Raw genomic sequence first — 17337 nt, forward strand, 5'->3', positions numbered from 1 at the left:
AGATGGTATGCGAACCGTGCCACCCAGATGACACAAACGGCAGTTATAAAGGACAGGCAGGAGGACTGGGTACTCCACTGGATAACAGGAGACAATGCCAGAACCGGAAACACATGAAAACGCTATCAACAGCATCGGAGCAACGTTCCCAGCAGAAGGACAAAGATGCAGGAGCCAATCCAGATGGATCCCAGCATTTGCAGTGTGGCGGCTTGTATCAGTACCCCCCCTTGACGAGGGGTTAAGGAACCCCTAGACCCTGGTTTGTCCGGAAAGTCCTCAAAGAATTTTCTCTTCAGGGTAGAAGCATGCAAAGACTTTTCTGGAACCCAGGAACACTCCTCTGGTCTATACCCTTTCCAGTGGACTAGAAATTGAAGACATCCATGAGAAATTCTAGAGTCCAGAATCTTCTCCACAACAAATTCCTGGCGCTCCTGGATGATCACTGATGGAGGCCTGATTGAACACCTAGAAGTAAACCTGGAGTAAAAGGAACACTGGCTTCAGGAGAGAACAATGAAAATTATATGAAATGGGCCCATCTGGTTATCGAGGACTCAAAAGAGTAGAGTAGGATGCATCCCAGAGTTGCAGTAAAAGGGATAGACGGAGAAAGCAGAATGGCAGGAGTTGTTATAAGCAAATTCCGCAAAGGGCGAAAGTGAAACCTAGTTGTCTTGACACTTCAAAATGAAACAGCGGCAGTACTGTTCCAGGAACTGATTGGCACGTTCCGTCTGACCGTTGGACTGTGGATGTTAGTCTGAGGATAAGCTCACATTGATACCTAGATCAGCACAGAAACATCTCCAAAATGGGCAACAAATTGCGTCCCATGATCTGAGACAATATTCACTAGAAGCCCACGAAGCCTGAAGACATGCTGTAAAAATAGTGCTGACAACTCCTTGGCAGATGGTAACTTGACAAGAGGAATACAATGCACCATTTTGGAGAACCAGTCTATGATGATCCAGATGACAATACAATGGGAAGACAGAGGAAGGTCAATGACAAAGTCCATTGCAATATGGGTCCACAGTTTAGAGGGCATCGGAAGAGGACACAGCAGACCTTGCGGAGTAGTCCTGAGTGTCTTATTTCTAGAACATACATCACATGCCAAGACAAATTCCCGATTATCTTGAGACATGGACTGCCACCAAACAGATCGAGACAGAAGTTCTAAAGTTCTAGAAATAAACCACTGCAAAGACTCCCAAGAAATCCCTTAACACCTCATTAATAAAATCTAATAAAAAAATAAACCCTGCTCCTACTGGGGATTTAGAAGGACAAATGAACCCCTTATCCAGAGCCTCTTGAATATATTCCTGCATGGCTTTATCCTCAGGAATGGACAATGCCTATAATCTGCCCTTAAGAAGCCTAGCACCTGGTAACAAATTGATGGCGCAGTCGAAAGAATGGTGAGGCGGCAGAATGTCAGCATTTTTCTTGGAGAAAACCTCGGCTAGGTCACGATATGGAGCCAGAACAGATGAGGAGACGGCAGCAGCCAGACGAATTGGTCGGGACAGACATTGAGAGAACGAAGTTGATCCCAATTCAAAAATTTCTCCAGTTTGCCACTGGATCACGGGGTTGTGTTTTTTTATCCATGGTAACCCCAAAACAACTGGGGCCAGTGAACACTGTTGGAGAAGAAATGACAAGTCTTCCCGATGTAGAGCTCCAATCAACAGCTGCAAAGGAGGAGTCCAGAAGAGCACTGGGAGTTCAGAAAGACTGGTCCTGTCCAGATCAATAGCCGACACAGGAGTGGACAAGGGCACCGGACTCAGGCACAAGGTTTTAAAAAAGGACATGTCCATGAAATTATCCGCTGCTCCACTATCGACAAATGCAGGAATGGAGACTTGCTTGTTGAATTGATGGATGACTGCAGTTATAAGAACAGAATTTTCTGGGGAGATGGATGCAAGACCTAGATGTACCTCCCCTAGCTCACCTAGACCTTGCCTTTTCCCGACTTTAGAGTACAGAGCTGGGCAACATGACCTCTACTGCCACAGTAAATTCACAAACCCAATGAGCGTCTCCTATGTTTCTCTTTAGCCGGAAGACAAAATGGTCCCAGCTGCATTGGTTTCTCAGGCTCGGACGGAGCCATCCATAACGGAGATCATGGGGGCTGAGAAGGCAATTTCTTTTCTACTCGGTGTTCCCGGAGCCGTCGGTCGACGCGAATAGCCACGTTCATGAGGTCGTCCAGGGAACTCGGAGCAGGATATTGGACTAGGATATCCTTTATTTTGTCTGGCAAACCCCAACTAAACTGGCTTCGCAAGGCTGGGTCATTCCAGCCAGCATCAACAGCCCATTTACAAAACTCCGTACAATAATCCTATGCTCTCCTGTTTCAGGGACCTTAAACTCGCCTCCGCCATAGCCGATTTATCCGGGTCATTGTAGAGCAACCCCAGTGCAGCAAAAAAATATTCAACTGTCTGTATTGCTGAACTGGTTGATATTAGACCAAAGGCCCAGGTTTGTGGGTTGCCCTGTAATACAGAGATAATTATCCCCACTTGTTGGGCTTCAGAACCCATGGAACTGGGTTGGAGCCTAAAGTAGAGCTTGCAGCTTTCTTTGACATTTTTAAAATCTTTACGGTTCCCTGAAAACCGATCAGGCAGATTTAATTTAGGTTGTACTACAGCTTGGGCTGTAGCACCACAAGTCTCCTCAACCCGGAGGGAAAGTTCTTGCACATTCTGGGTTAGAAACTGGATCTGTGCAGCCAGAATCTGAGCCGGATTTTGACCAGGCTCCTTGATAAAGGACCACAAAAATACCCTAATAATAAATTTTTGGGGCCGGTGATAATGTTAAGCCACAGGTGTGACTCTTTAGGGTAATTGTCCCACAACAGCCTTGAGGGCTGATATGGTCTTGGCTAGATGCGGCCGTGGAGCAGCTTTGAGAGCTGAGATGACTCGCTCGATGGACCCGTGGGCCATAGGATGAGATGCGGCCTTTGGACCATGTAACAGCCTTGAGGGCTGGAAGTGCCTTGGCTGGTTTTGGCCTGAGGGCCTGTAAGTTGAGATGCGGCCTTTAGGGCCGTTTAGCAGCCTTGAGGGCTGGAAGTGCCTTGGCTGGCTGTGGTCTGTGAGCCTTAAGATTAGATGTGGCCTTTTGGTCGTGCAGCAGCCTTGAGGGCTGGAAGTGCCTGGCTGTGGCCTGTGGGCCTTAATATGAGATGCGCCCTTTGGGCCGTGTAGCAGCCTTGAGGGCTGGAAGTGCCTTGGCAGGTTGCAGTAGCTGAAGACTGCTGGAGGTACGCAGCTTGTGTACTGAGGATGCTAAAGTGTGACCTGTGCTGCTGGGTTGACACATGCGTGAGTACGCTGACTTGCACACGTTAGACGCTGGAGTGAGGCCTGTGTCGCCGGGTTAACACAAGCGGCTGATGCTGGAGTGCGGCTTGTGCCACCAGGTTGATACAAGCAGCTGATGCTGAAGTGCGAACCGTGCCGCCCAGATGCCACAAACGGCAGGTAGATGGTATGCGAACTGTGCCGCCCAGATGAAACAAACGGCAGGTATATGGTATGCGAACCATGCCGCCCAAACGGCATGGCATACAGGACAGGCAGGAGGACTGGGTACTCGACTGGATAACAAGAGACAATGCCAGAACTGTAAACACGTGAAAACACCATCACCGGCATCGGAGCAGCGTTCCCAGCAGAAGGACATAGACACAGGAGCCAATCCGGATGGATCCCAGAATGATGGACAGGAGGGAGGCAGAGTTTCAGCGAACGCTCGCCGGCATTCGTTTGCACAGCATTCGCAGTGCAGCAGCTTGTGACAAGCAGCTAGAGTGCCACACAATGCCTACTACTGCATTATCATAAACATTTACTTACAAAATGTTACACTTTGTATAAACTTTGCACTTGATGCCACCAGGGCTGTAGGGAGGAGTGTGCAAGTGGTGCCATTGCCGGGGGTACAGGATCCTGGAGGTGGTACTGCTGTGTCCCATGTCCCCTGCATCTGGCAGGGTCCCTTAAATGGCACTTTGTTGCCATTTCATTGCAGCCAATCGAGTCCAAATGATGCTCCATACATGCACACTGCAGTGTGTAGAGCCTCCTGGAGCATCTGGGCAGCTCTCCACTTTCCACTGTGGTTGGCCCCTACACACCTTATGTGAAATCACAGGTTCAGGGGCAGCATGAGACGTCAGTGAGCCCTGTTCCAACACAATCTTCCCACAACATTTGATAAGATCTTCATATCACTGTAAGGCTGGGTACACATTAGACAATATACTGTACCAATTTGAGCTGGAACGGGATGATATATGCGGCACATCTTATAATGTGTACCCACGATTCCGTGCATCACAGGGTCATCAGCTATATTGTGTGATTGGCCATACTGCATGGCCAGTCACATGATATCACATGCGGTGCAGTCTATATTAATGAAGGAAGGAATGACACACTGTCCCATTGTTTATTAAAACTTCTATTGTGTACTGGCCTTCTTGCATGAGCAAAGGTAAATCGCCCCGACCATCTCCATCGGAAAGATTGTCATCTAGTGTGTACCCAGCCTAACTCAGGGGTATATGTATCAGAATATATACAAATTATTGATCTTCACAGCATGATATCAAGGGGACAATGCTGACACTGTTGTGATGTTATTTGAAGCATTGTAACTGTGGGCCTGATTCTGACCCACTCGCGAGCGCTCGCAAGTGGGTCGATGGTGCCCTAGTGCGCATGACGGAGGGAGCTCCGTTGCGCGCATGCGCGAGACCCAAATAACGACGGGGTAGCCGTCGTTATGGGTCTCACACCAAAGGGGGCGTGCTGTCGATGGTGAGAGACAGCACGCCCCCTTTGGTGGGCGTGGCTGCCAGACGGAGGCGTTCCCATGGGAACACCTACCGTCTGGGGCCGGCCCCACTGACATCACAAGTGATGTCAGTGGGAGTGATTTTGGCTCTGATAGAGCCAAAATCACTCCAGGGCTTGTGGTCACCGAGACCCTACCGCAGGGTCTCGTCGCAAGCCCGATGGTCGCGATGGTCTTGACCATCGCGACCATCATCGTGGACGCTCGCATAAGCTGTGGGTGGTAACCCACAGCTATGCGAGCGTCCAAGAGGCTGCTCCAATATTAGGTAGGAGGGCCCTGATTCAGAGCGAGCGCTCTGGTCAGAGCGTCCGGCTCTGAATCAGGCCCTGTGTCAGAATTGTAACTTCAAACATAATTGTAAAGCATTTTGTTTAAAATTATGGGGGCCCATTTATCACAATCCAAATATGAAATGCAAATGTGCCCCTTCTCACAATGTGATATTTAGAAATATCTCAAAATGTATATCAAAATCAGGGTGCCTGGACAGAACTTGCAAGAAAGAGCGGGAGAATGGAGCTGGGATCTGAAAAGATCCCTTTCCTCAGCCTCCCTGCCGGGCAAAGCTGACAGAGGAACAGTGACAGATTCTGCAAATACCCTATGGCTTCTCAGCCTCCCTGCTGGGCACAGCAGGCAGGAGAATGGGGGAGGGGTCTGCAGAATGGAGGAAAGCCTCTGCTAACTATCGTCATCTGAAGATAGTGTTAGATTAGTGATGCTCCCTCTGATATTATGTTACTATTTAGCACTGGTAAATATATATGTATAGAGAAAAGATCACTGCACTGGACTTTCATATATATAATCAAAGAACAGAGAATTGTCTGTAAGTTCTATATGATATTTATTGCTGTTCCAATATAAGTACAATACTATTATCTCTACAGTATGCCAATATTTCAGTGATATTACTGTGCTGTTGCATAATCTACAATAGTCTGGCACCCTTGAGTGTATGAACATTGATTACATATTATGACATAGATTCTCTCATGCTGCAATGGTCCTGAGCACATTTCCCATTCAAGCAGGGCCGGCCCGACCTATACGCCAGGTACGCAGCCGCGTAGAGCGCCAGACTGAAGAGGGCGCCGCGGGAGGTCCCGATGGGCATGCACACCAGACACTGAGCCAAGAAGCTATGAGGTGAGATGCGCCTGCTGCCATTCCTTTAGCACGAGGGCAGCCGGCAGTGGCGGATTCAGGGGGGGGCACTTTTTTTTTTACTTTGCAGCCCCGTGTGAAGGAAGTGAGCAGGCCTGCACGCTGCTTCCTTCTACCTGATTATAACTAACACAAGGCGCGCACATGACGTCACGTCGCGCACCTTATAGAGATGTGAAGAGGAGCCGGCCGTCATGCGAAAAGCAGCAACTGGGACAGCCCTCCCAGTGTAATTGCAGAATGCAGCCCTATTCTGTTAGCTATGCGTCGCATGAGCAGAGAGATCAGCAAAAGGCTCAGGTAAGTGCTGCCTCTGTTGCAGAAAAAACGGGAAGGGGGGGAGGCATGTAATAACAATGGATGCAGGGTGCACGTAACAGCAGTCACTGGGGTGGATGACAGTTTAGCAGCTGCCTGTCGGCTCCCTGCAATGTAATCCGATCTACCCCTGTCTGTGAGAGCTCAAGCTGAGAACAAAGGAGAGTCTTCAAACTATTTGCCACTGTACAAGTGTGTTGAAACAATTTTCAATATAATAGACTTGTATAGTGGCAAGTAGTTTATAGACACTCCCTTTCTCCCAGCATGAGGGAGATCTGAAAGACAGGGAGAATGCAGCCAGTGTGGTAGGTATTATGGGTGCAATGAGGGGGGGGTGTGGGGGCTAGACTCTGACACAGGAGTGAGCAGGAATGTTATATGGGGGGGCTAGACTGACACAGGTAGGAGCAGGAGTGATATATGGGTGGTGGCCCACAACAGGGGGGGGGATAAGGGGACACCCGTACCGGGCCCCGAGGTCCAGAGGGGTCCTGAGGACTGGACGGCACTGGCACAAAACGGGTCCGCGGACAGCGGTCTTTATTCCAGCCTGTGGGCCACAGCCACCAGGACTCATAGTGGTCACCCAGCCCCTAGTCCCTTGTAGCCTGGCTTGTGCAGCGCTGGGCTCTTCCGGATGGCTCAGCTGCAGACCGGGCCGGGCCTGACCTTTTGTTGAGCAAGGCAGCGGCGTGATGTCATATATCACGTCGCCGCACATCAGACAGGCAGCGCCGCTGCAGGGCTAGAAGTGGAAGTGGACCGATTTCCCCCCCGGATGGGAACAGCTAGATGGTACAGAATACGAAATAGGTGCTGGGGACGGAAGATGTAGAAAGCTAATAGGGGCTGGGGGCATCGGAAGGTGATGGGAGCTGGGGATAGTGAAAAATTAAGGGGCATAGGAAGGTGATGGGGCTGAGGCAGAATGTGACATGGGCTGGAAGGTGAGATAGACTGGAGGCAGAGGAAGGTGAAATGGGCTGGGGACAGAGGAGGTGATTAGGGCTGGGGATAGAGGAAGATGAAGGGGCAGAAGAAGGTGATGGAGTAGAAGATGACACGGGCTGGGGCAGAGAAAGGTGATGGGACAGAAGGTGATGGGGGCTGGGGTCAAAGGAAGGTGATGGGACTTCTGGGCTGAGGATGGTTTTAGAGGCTGAATTTGAGGAAGGTGCTGAGGACTGAGGATGGCTGGCTGCAAACACCATCCCTCCTACCCCTGAGGCATCCACATCACTGTCATCAAGAAGACCTTGCAAGAGAGGCAGACAAGAACTAAAGCGGCATCATCAGTGACAGACAGTGTGGTAAGTCAGTGTATTTTTACTTTACTTAAAGGCTGCCATATCTTTCAGTTAACATTTTCATGCTTCACATATCACACATGCAGGGGAGGGATGAGCCGGATTGGGGTGGTGGCGAGAAAGTGGGGTTCCCAGAGACATCAGAGTACTGGGCCCCCGAGATTTCTGTTGCCGGCCCTGGGTGGGGGCTAGACTCTGCTCTGTGACACAGGTGGGAGCAGGAGTGATATATGGGGTACTGTCATTGTGGAACTAAAGTGACACATGGGGGAGCTTGAATGAGATGAGGGCTGTAGTCATACAGGGAGGAGCTGGAGTGGGGTACATTCAGCATCCCGGCGGTCGTGATTCTGACGCTTACATTACCAACGCAGGAATGCTGACGCCAGTCACAATGCCGGGACACTGAAGTTAAGTTGTGGGGTTGGGGAAGGGGTTAGGCATTATCGGGAGGATTAGGGTTAAGCACTAAGGGGGACGGTTAGGTTTAGGGTCTGGGGAGGGGGAGGTTAGGCTTAGGCACTAGGAGGAGAGGTTAGGATCAGGCACCAAGGAAGAAGGGTTAATGTTATGGTAGGGAAAGGAGGATTTTGCCAGCATCCATATTCTGACCGCCAGGATTTTGAGCACTGGCATCCCGTACCCAATATGCTGGAGAAACACGTGGGGAGCTGTAGCCAGAGACACATAGGGAGGGGGATGAGGCCTGCTGTAGAAATGCAGGGGGGGTGGGGTTGAAATTAGTCTGTTAGAGAATCACAATAGGGATGAGGCCATTGTTACACAGGAAGAGTGAGGAGGCTGCTGGAGAGAGATGGGGGATGAGGCAGATGGAGAGACATTGGTGATAAGGCAGATGGAGAGACACGGGGAAGGTGGGGGCTGAAGAGACACATGGGGTGAGGCTACTGAAGAGACACTGGGGAGAATGTGGATGGAAATACACAGGGAGCAGGAGCCTGGTGACATAGGAGGCATGTGGCTGAAATGACACACAGGGCAGGAGGTGACACAAGATGAACAAGGCTGGAACTAATACAGGGAGCACAAGGCTGGAGAGACAAGGAGCATGAGGGTGGGTACAAGTGTTGTTGAGCCTCTGTTGTATTATAATGACATTGGTTATATTCTTAAACAAACAGGCATTTTCCGGACTATGGGATTTCCTACATGAATACTGACTGAAGACATTGTCTACCCCGGGAGGATCAATTTCTTCAGAGGTTCCCCATTGCAGAGAAACCACCATATAGGTAAGTTGTATTTTTATTTAGTACACACGAAAAAACTGTATAGATATATATTTTTTTAAAGGGGGCGGCAAGGGCAATATTCACCCAGGACTCTACTTGGTCTAGAACCGGCCCTGCATTCAAGATATGGAAAGTGTGATAAGAATTCTGATCAGATACAAATTTTAGGGCATGGAGGAGATTTTTCCGAAGTGTTCTCCAAAAGCCATGTGATACATTTAAGTGATACTAAGAAAATGTGAAAAGAGTGTACAGCTTCAGGCCACCCATGAAAATAGGCCCATAGGATCCACTACAGTGCAATGCTGACAGAAAAAAAACATCCTGTAACCACCAACAGCCCAGCTCAGTCTGAAGCATTGCCCATTTACTCTACTCAGCCTACTGACTGAAGCCCCAGCTATCGCGGGGCTGTCAGTAGCTCCGCCCCCTCCTGCATGAAGCCACGGCTACATACTGGCCGATGCTCTGTCTCTAGTCATGTTAAGCTCCACCCCATGGAACACCCACAGGCAGCTGTCCATGTGTTCCCCAGCTATCCAAAGCTCTGCTTCCTGTGTCATCTTCTGAAGCCCCCGGCCCGGCCAGTGCACATTCATTCCCCTATCAATCACCCTGCTCTTAGATGTTGGCAGCCAGGCCATGAAATCATAGGAGGGAAGGTATGTGTATAAATGAACACACATATATATATATATATATATATATATATATATATATATATATATAATAACCAACAGTCCGGCACTCCCATGACCACAACACTGCCCACTGGTGCCTTCTGGAAAAATGTGAATCACTTCTATACAGACAAGCAGCGGCACTCAGTGTAATTTCAATGTAGAAAAAGTGTATTGATTACATCAATATGACATCTGATGTTTCGGGGCTCAGACACCCCTATGTCAAGGTAATGAGGTGAGAATCCCTCAGAATATATATATATATTAGTTCCAAGTAATAGCTATGCATACATTCACATATTAAAACACTGCCATATTTGATAGCTTATTTGCAGACTATGGGCCCATTTCCAAACATAATATAACCCCTTTAGCGCTCGCTAAAGGGGCTTATACCTTCTTGCTGTATTTAGTAAACTGCGGTAATCTAAGATTACCGCTGTTTGTACAGCATTGCTCTCGCCATCTAAAAGAAGCCTTCCAGGTACTGCCGGGTCTCCCTGTCATGCACATGCGCAGACGGACCGTCGCGCATGCGCATGAGCCATAGGCTCCCAGCAGCCCAGCAGAGGACCTCATCGAGGACGAGGATTCCGCTGGACTTCGCGGGACCTCGCCGGAGGGGTAAGTATTACTAAATACCAGTGGAATTTTCGTTTGTATCACAGTGATACTAAACGAAAATTCCCGCTGGTATTTCCCTTCATTTGTAAATGGGGCCCTATATGTGAATAAAATGGAGGTTATAATTTTACATCTGGTATGCATTCCTCGCTAAAACGTAATTTGTTTGGAGTGATTTTTGCCTACATCTTCACGAGTATAGATATGGGGCCCAGGGATAAGGATGTAATCTCTGCCTGATATGCTGTGTATTTGTTTAAGTGCTGCACCTGTAGAGTCTTGACACATGTTCTTGAAGGACCGAAACATCGACAACCAGAGATTGAATGGATTTGGTCTGATAAATGCTGACGGTCTGATGAGTGACTTCCATCCTCATTTTGGAACTATTACTATATGTATGGGTAATCTTTGAATACACCTTAGAGGAGCACCTGAGCGTTTGTCCCTGAACTGAGATGAGAGTGCAGAATTTTTGGAAAGATAGATAGGATAGACAATAGATAGCTGTGTGGGTAGTCTCATTTTATTAGTTGTACCCTGTGCGTGCGTCGAAAGTGCGTGCACGAAAAATGGGCTTGGCCACACATCATGAGGAGTGTGACCACTCGAAACATAGCTGTGTCCGCACGATATGCCCCTGTTTCTCTGGGGGCATGTCCAGCACTCCGGGATCTAGTGGGCTGCTCCTTGTCACTGATTGCCTGGAGTCTGTCTCACCACAGAGTGCTGTGACTCACTCAGTAGCACAGCTAATGGTACCGGCAGTAAGGTTGTAGGGGGTACCACATACCGGCTGCTTATTTCTTAATGGTACACCATACCACTTTATTTGCACCACTACAGGCTGTGACAAATATTAGAATTGCACAAAATACATGTGCTGGAGTTTTGGTCGCACAGAATGGATATGGGAACTGAGAAGCAAGAGCCATGTTTCTTGGGTACTGGATTGCAGATGCAGGATGTGATGACCCTGAAATGGTCGCAGCACTCCTATGGTATTTGCCTCAACTCCCCATTATCTCCCCCAAACACTCCCGACTGTTAAATACACTGCGAGTATAAAGTCGCTGCATGCAACTACGGTAATATACTGTGATGCATGCACAGTGCAACTTAGATGCATACGCAGCTTACCAATAAACTCTCAACTGCAAAAATATCGTCATTGTGCATAACTCTAAATCAGGCCCATAGCTCCACTATAAAGGTGTTGAAGGTAGGCGCTAGCTATGTCCTACATGCAGATAGCCACATCCATGGCACAGGACACACCCCCTATGTAGACCACACCCACACCACACTGGTCAGCCCCCACATCACTAATCACATCGTCACAGCACTTGTCACACCTCCTGCAGTGGAACACAATAGGCCCTTCATGAATTCTCAGCTCCAGGCCCATGTGGACATTAATCTGGCACTGTGTACCGCTGCTGTCCTGTTAAATAGATGGCGTCTTATACAGGGAGAAGCATAAACATACATTTTTAAGGGATTTAGGTTTTTTCTCTCTATTATAACTAGGGATGTGCAGGCTCGGATAGGTTCGAGTTTGCACGTGGAGTTCGGATTTTTCCCTCCAAAAAAACGGAACTCAGAACGAGGCAAAACGTCATCTTACATGGACGAACATCATCATTCCTGGTCTTTTGTCCAGGAATGATGATGTTCGTCCATGTAAGATGACGTTTTGCCTCGTTCTGAGTTCCGTTTTTTTGGAGGGAAAAATCCGAACTCCACGTGCAAACTCGAACCTATCCGAGCCTGCACATCCCTAATTATAACTACACCCTTAAATTCCTCTACACATCTTCTTGTGCCAAGTCCCCCTAGTGTGCCTTTTACTGTTTTTCCTATATATATATGTATATAAAATATATATACTCACAATTAAAGGCATGTTTCCTGCTGTTCGTTACTTCTTCACCTTTCTTTATATTTATCTGTCAACAGAATATTATAACAATTATGATGGACATGGTAAAGTGTTTTGCGATCAGTGCAGTCTCATACATTCCATTTACTATTATGGTGAAACAAAACAGTACACCAATCATGAGTTGTATGATACAGCAATGCTGTTTCTGTCTTTGAATACATGGTGCAGTCATGGGTGTATTTTAATGGGTGCACGGTGTGCAGTGCACATGAGCCACTGAGTCCAGGTGGGCCCGCTCTGTATGACCTACCTGGACTCAGTGGCTTACCTGGACCTACCTGACTTATTTCAGATTGCATAAGTATTCTTATCTGTCACAGCATGGCTTTACGTGGTTTTAGGCCCTAAACTTCAGTCCTTCTGTTTGAAGGATGTCCCACATATTGATCTAGAAACTAAACTTCCTGTCCTAAAGCTGATGTGAACTTCTGTCCTTTCCTGGAGGTATGATGCATTCACCCCCCCCCCCCCCCCCCCCCTCCACTTTTTTTGATTGGGAAATCTAATCTTGGACAAAAAAAAGTGTACAGTGACCCTTAAATAGCAATGTAGGGGTAGGAGCAGTCCTGCACGGGGATAAAATGGCAGGAGAGCTGTAATGTATTCTGCATTATCTAGAAGTAGTTTGTAAGACTGGGATGTACCAAAAGCTTTCTGATGTGATCTCCTTTCACTGTGGGCGTGGGGTCCTAACCCATCCTTTGTACTGTAAGTTAGAGATTCTGTGTTATTCCTTTTTTATTTCTACTTCAGGGTCCATAGGGTATCCACAGGATACCTTGGGGTATAGGTGTGACGTCAGTCGCAGGGCACCAAAGAGTTAAGCTTTCAGCCTCCCAGGATGCACTAGGTCCCCCTCCTATACCCCGCCCCCGAGCCAAGGCACCTCAGTTTAGTTTGGTGCCCGGCCGGAGTCGGGTGCACCTGTTGGAGTGGGGGCTAGAAGAGCCCCTGAAGCTTATTCTTCATGCAGCTGTGGCTGCACAACTGGATGAACAGCATGGACAGTCAGTCCTGACGTCCATGCTGTCTTCCCTACACCCCGCCGGTACCAGAACGCCGGTACTGATCCGGGGATGCTGGTGGGCGTCTGGGGTCACAGCTAGCGGTGACCCCAGATGCTCCGGACCATGGCCGGATTCAAGGGGGACAGAGGTAAGCAGCGGGGTCCCGCGGTGGGTCCCCGCTGATCACATGGTCCTAAGTCCCCAGGCAGGGGGCTCCCTGGGGACTGGCTGCAGCGTGGAGCCAGGCGACCAACCTGCGCTTCCACTACCCCCTGGGACAGCGGACCGCAGCAGAGCGGTAGCGCTGCGGCGTCCCAGGGGTTAAATGCATGCCAGGGGAGCGCGCCTTCCCTGTCTCACAGCCGGCGCCTCCCCCGCTGCACACAGCCCTCTCTGCATGCTGCCGACTGGTCCTGTGGCAGCGCTCCTCCCCCAGGCCAGCCTCCTCTCTGCTCCTCGGCGGCCATCTTCTCCAGAACGCATGGTGAACGCTGCTGGAAGCGCTGGAAGGAAGCATCGTGGTCTGGGTCCCCCCGCATACCTCTCCTCCGCTGTGGTCAGGTCTGTGTATGCAGCGCTGTGTCCTACCAGGCCCTGTGTCTGTGTAGTTGAGTGATCAGCGCTGTTAGTGCAGGAATTGTTATTTTTCTGCATTGTATGTGACTGTGCTAGCGCTGCTGCCTGTAATCTTTTCTTCTCTAAACTGTCAGCTTTATTACTGTCCCTGTTCTTTCTGCTAAAGCCCTTGCGGTACGGTGCTGCAGGGTGGTCTCTCGCCTATTTAATACTTAATTGGTGAGAGAGGTCACATACGTGGTGCCATCATGTCTGAAAGTGATTTTCCCCTCCGGTTACAGTGTACCACGTGCAAAGTACCGTTAGCGGAGGGGGAGGGTAGCGCGGAGGGCCTTTGCCGGCAGTGTTTGTCCATGGCGCGGCCTATTACGGTTACAGCACCGGTACAGGAGCCGCCCTGGGCTTGTTTCGCTCAGGCGTTAACAGCTTTAGTGGGCCAGTTAGCTCCGCAGCCCGCGTTTACTCCGATGGGTTTGTCCCAGCAGTCTGTGGTGTCGTCACCCATGCAGGTGTTCCCACGACAATTGGTGGTACCCCACAGTCTCCCTATTTCCCCGCTCCCGGGTTCTCAGGAGCCAGCGTGGGTTAACTCCCTGACGAGTTCTGTACAGCACTTGTCGGATGTGTTGCAAGGGGAGTCTGTGATGCGGTCTCATAAAAGGCCGGTGGCGTCTCTGTCCGCTCCTTATGAGGATGACGAAGGGACGTCTGATGATGGGGAGATTCTAGATCCTTACGATCAGGAACCTCTCCATACTAAGGACGCTGATGCTAAGTCCAAAGTATATATTCCTGGACTTATTCGGGCGGTCCGCACAGCCTTGGTGATTGAGGACGAAGTTCCCCCAGCGGCTAAATCTAAGTATGCCTTTTTCAAAGATGTGAAGGGCGATGCCACAGTCTTTCCTCTTTCGGGTCAGTTGGTGGACCATTTAGAGGAGGCGTGGAAACAACCTGGCAAAAGATACCAGCCGCAGAGACGCCTGGCGGTGGCTTATCCGTTCGCGGATAATTATTTTGCTAAGTGGGAATCCCCTCCACAGGTGGATTCTCACGTGACCCGTCTTGTCCGTAGTGCCACATTGCCGATGCCATCCATGTCCTCCCTTAAGGATGCTACGGACCGCAAGGTAGAAATCTGCCTGAAGTCCGCTTATTCCCTTGCAGGGGGGGCAGCACGGCCGGCTATGGCCATTTGCTGGGTTGCCAGAGCGATGGAGCGCTGGGCGGATTCATTAGAGGCTTCTTTTGAATCCGACTGTCCGGCCGATCAGGCGGAGTTGATTGGCAATCTCCGTGATTCGGCCACCTACATCAACGAGGCGGCTCTAGACATTAGTACTCTGGTGTCTAGAATTTCTTCAGCAGCGGTAGCTGCTCGTCGCACCTTGTGGCTGCGATCCTGGAAGGCGGACGCAGATTCCAAGAAAGGTCTGGAAGCGTTGCCGTTTACCGGAGAAGTTCTCTTCGGTCCGGATCTGGATAAGATTGTGGCCACGCTGGCGGCAGCCAAATCTGCCTGTCTCCCGTCGGCCGCTGCTCCTTCTGGTTCGGGACCATCGTCCTTTCGGTCATCTAGGGCCCAGGGCAGGCCCAAACCACAGTCGTTTCCTCGACAGGCTGGCTCTAAGAAATCGGTCAAGCCCCGGAAGCAGGCATGGAGTACCAGACGTCCGGCCCCCAAGCCAGATGACAAGCCTGCGGCCTGACGGTCCGGGCCTCCCTTTGGGGGATCCCAGGGTGGGAGGCCGCCTGCTACAGTTCGCCCAGTGTTGGTCGACCACTACGACAGACACTTGGGTTCTGGAGGTGGTTTCCCACGGATACGCCCTCTCCTTCCGGCACAGACCCCCGGCTCGCTTCTTCACCACGGGTCTCCCATCAGACCGGAACAAGGCTACGGAGCTGCAGAAGGTATTGCACACTATGCTCCAGGCTGGAGTTATAGTGGCGGTTCCATTCTCCCAGAGGGGCCAGGGTTTCTATTCAAATCTATTTTTGGTACAGAAACCCAATGGGTCATATCGTCCGATTCTCAACCTCAAAGCACTCAACAAGTCTTTGCGGGTCCCGAAGTTTCGGATGGAGACCCTACGGTCCATCATTCTGGCGCTGGAACCTGGGGACTACTTGGTGTCATTGGACATACAGGACGCTTACCTGCATGTCCCTATTCTTTGGCGCCATCAACAGTTCCTCAGGTTTGCAATCAGCAGCGACCACTTCCAGTTTCGGGCGTTACCTTTTGGCCTGGCAACAGCACCACGTGTTTTCACCAAGGTGATGGCGGTCATGGCGGCTTCTCTGCGGCTGCAGGGAGTCCGCATGTTGCCGTATTTGGACGACCTGTTATTGGTGGCAGGATCTCCAGAGCTCCTGTTACGCCACTTGGACCTGACCATTGCACTGCTGCAACGGCACGGCTGGCTAATCAACTGGCAGAAGTCCACTCTAATCCCGTCTCGGAGGATTCTGCATCTTGGAGCCTTATTGGACTCGGGACAGCAAAGGATCTTCGTGACGGAGGACAAGATCTCTGCTTTACAGTCAAGGGTGCGCAGTTGTCTGCACAGCCGCCGGGTGTCCTTACACTCGGCGATGAGGTTACTGGGCTCCATGGTGTCGGTGTTCGACATGGTGGAATACGCCCAGTTTCACTCCAGACCTCTGCAGCACCTGATCCTGTCCAAGTGGAACGGGCTGACTCAGTCTCTGAAGTCCCAGACGATTGTGCTCACCCAGGAGGTTCGCCTGTCCCTTACGTGGTGGTTACAGACGACCCACCTCAACAAGGGACGTCCGTTCTGGGTTCCAAATTGGGTCCTGTTGACAACGGACGCCAGTCTTCGGGGCTGGGGAGCAGTTTCGGGTCCACACTTGTTCCAGGGCAGGTGGACGCCGACAGAAGCGGAGCTTCCAATAAATATCTTGGAACTCCGTGCGGTCTTCAATGCTCTCCAGCAGGCACAGCGGTTTCTCCAGGGTCGCCCGGTGCAGGTCCAGTCGGACAACGCTACCACCGTGGCCTACATAAACAGGCAAGGAGGAACTCGCAGTCGGGCGGCTCTCGTAGAGGTCTCTCGGATCCTGGTTTGGGCGGAGCGCAATCTTCCGGCCATATCAGCGGTCTTCATCCCGGGAGTGCTCAATTGGGAGGCGGACTTTCTAAGTCGCCAGGACGTTCATCCGGGGGAATGGTCCCTGCACCCGGACGTTTTTCAACTACTGGTGGACAGGTGGGGTCTTCCAGAAATCGACCTCATGGCGTCCCGGCACAACAACAAGTTGCCGGTGTACGGGTCTCGCACAAGAGACGAAGGGGCGTCTCTGGTGGATGCTCTGTCCGTCCGGTGGACGTTCCGGTTCGCATACCTGTTCCCTCCGGTCTCCCTTCTTCCACGGGTAATCCGGAAATTCAAACAGGAAGGAGGGACGCTCCTGTTGATAGCTCCCGCGTGGCCCAGACGGCACTGGTTCTCAGACCTTCAGGGTCTGTCCGTGGACATTCCTCTGCGGTTGCCGCTACGACCGGACCTTCTGTCTCAG

General features: G+C 50.6%; 1 protein-coding gene across 1 annotated transcript in view; it reads right to left on the reverse strand.

Annotated features, from left to right (window-relative positions):
- Nucleotides 1–12214, reverse strand: part of LOC148515351 (uncharacterized) — a 560261-nt gene extending 548047 nt beyond the window's left edge. The window contains exon 1 of the mRNA XM_088480115.1: nt 12158–12214. Within this exon, the coding sequence (XP_088336241.1) occupies nt 12158–12169 (12 nt within the window). The 5' untranslated portion in view covers nt 12170–12214. The remainder of the gene's footprint in view (nt 1–12157) is intronic.
- Nucleotides 12215–17337: the final 5123 nt, after the last annotated feature.

The sequence above is a fragment of the Taudactylus pleione genome, unplaced genomic scaffold (genome assembly GCF_031769625.1).
Source record: "Taudactylus pleione unplaced genomic scaffold, aTauple2 ptg000250l, whole genome shotgun sequence".
In the NCBI taxonomy this organism is placed as follows: domain Eukaryota; kingdom Metazoa; phylum Chordata; class Amphibia; order Anura; family Myobatrachidae; genus Taudactylus; species Taudactylus pleione.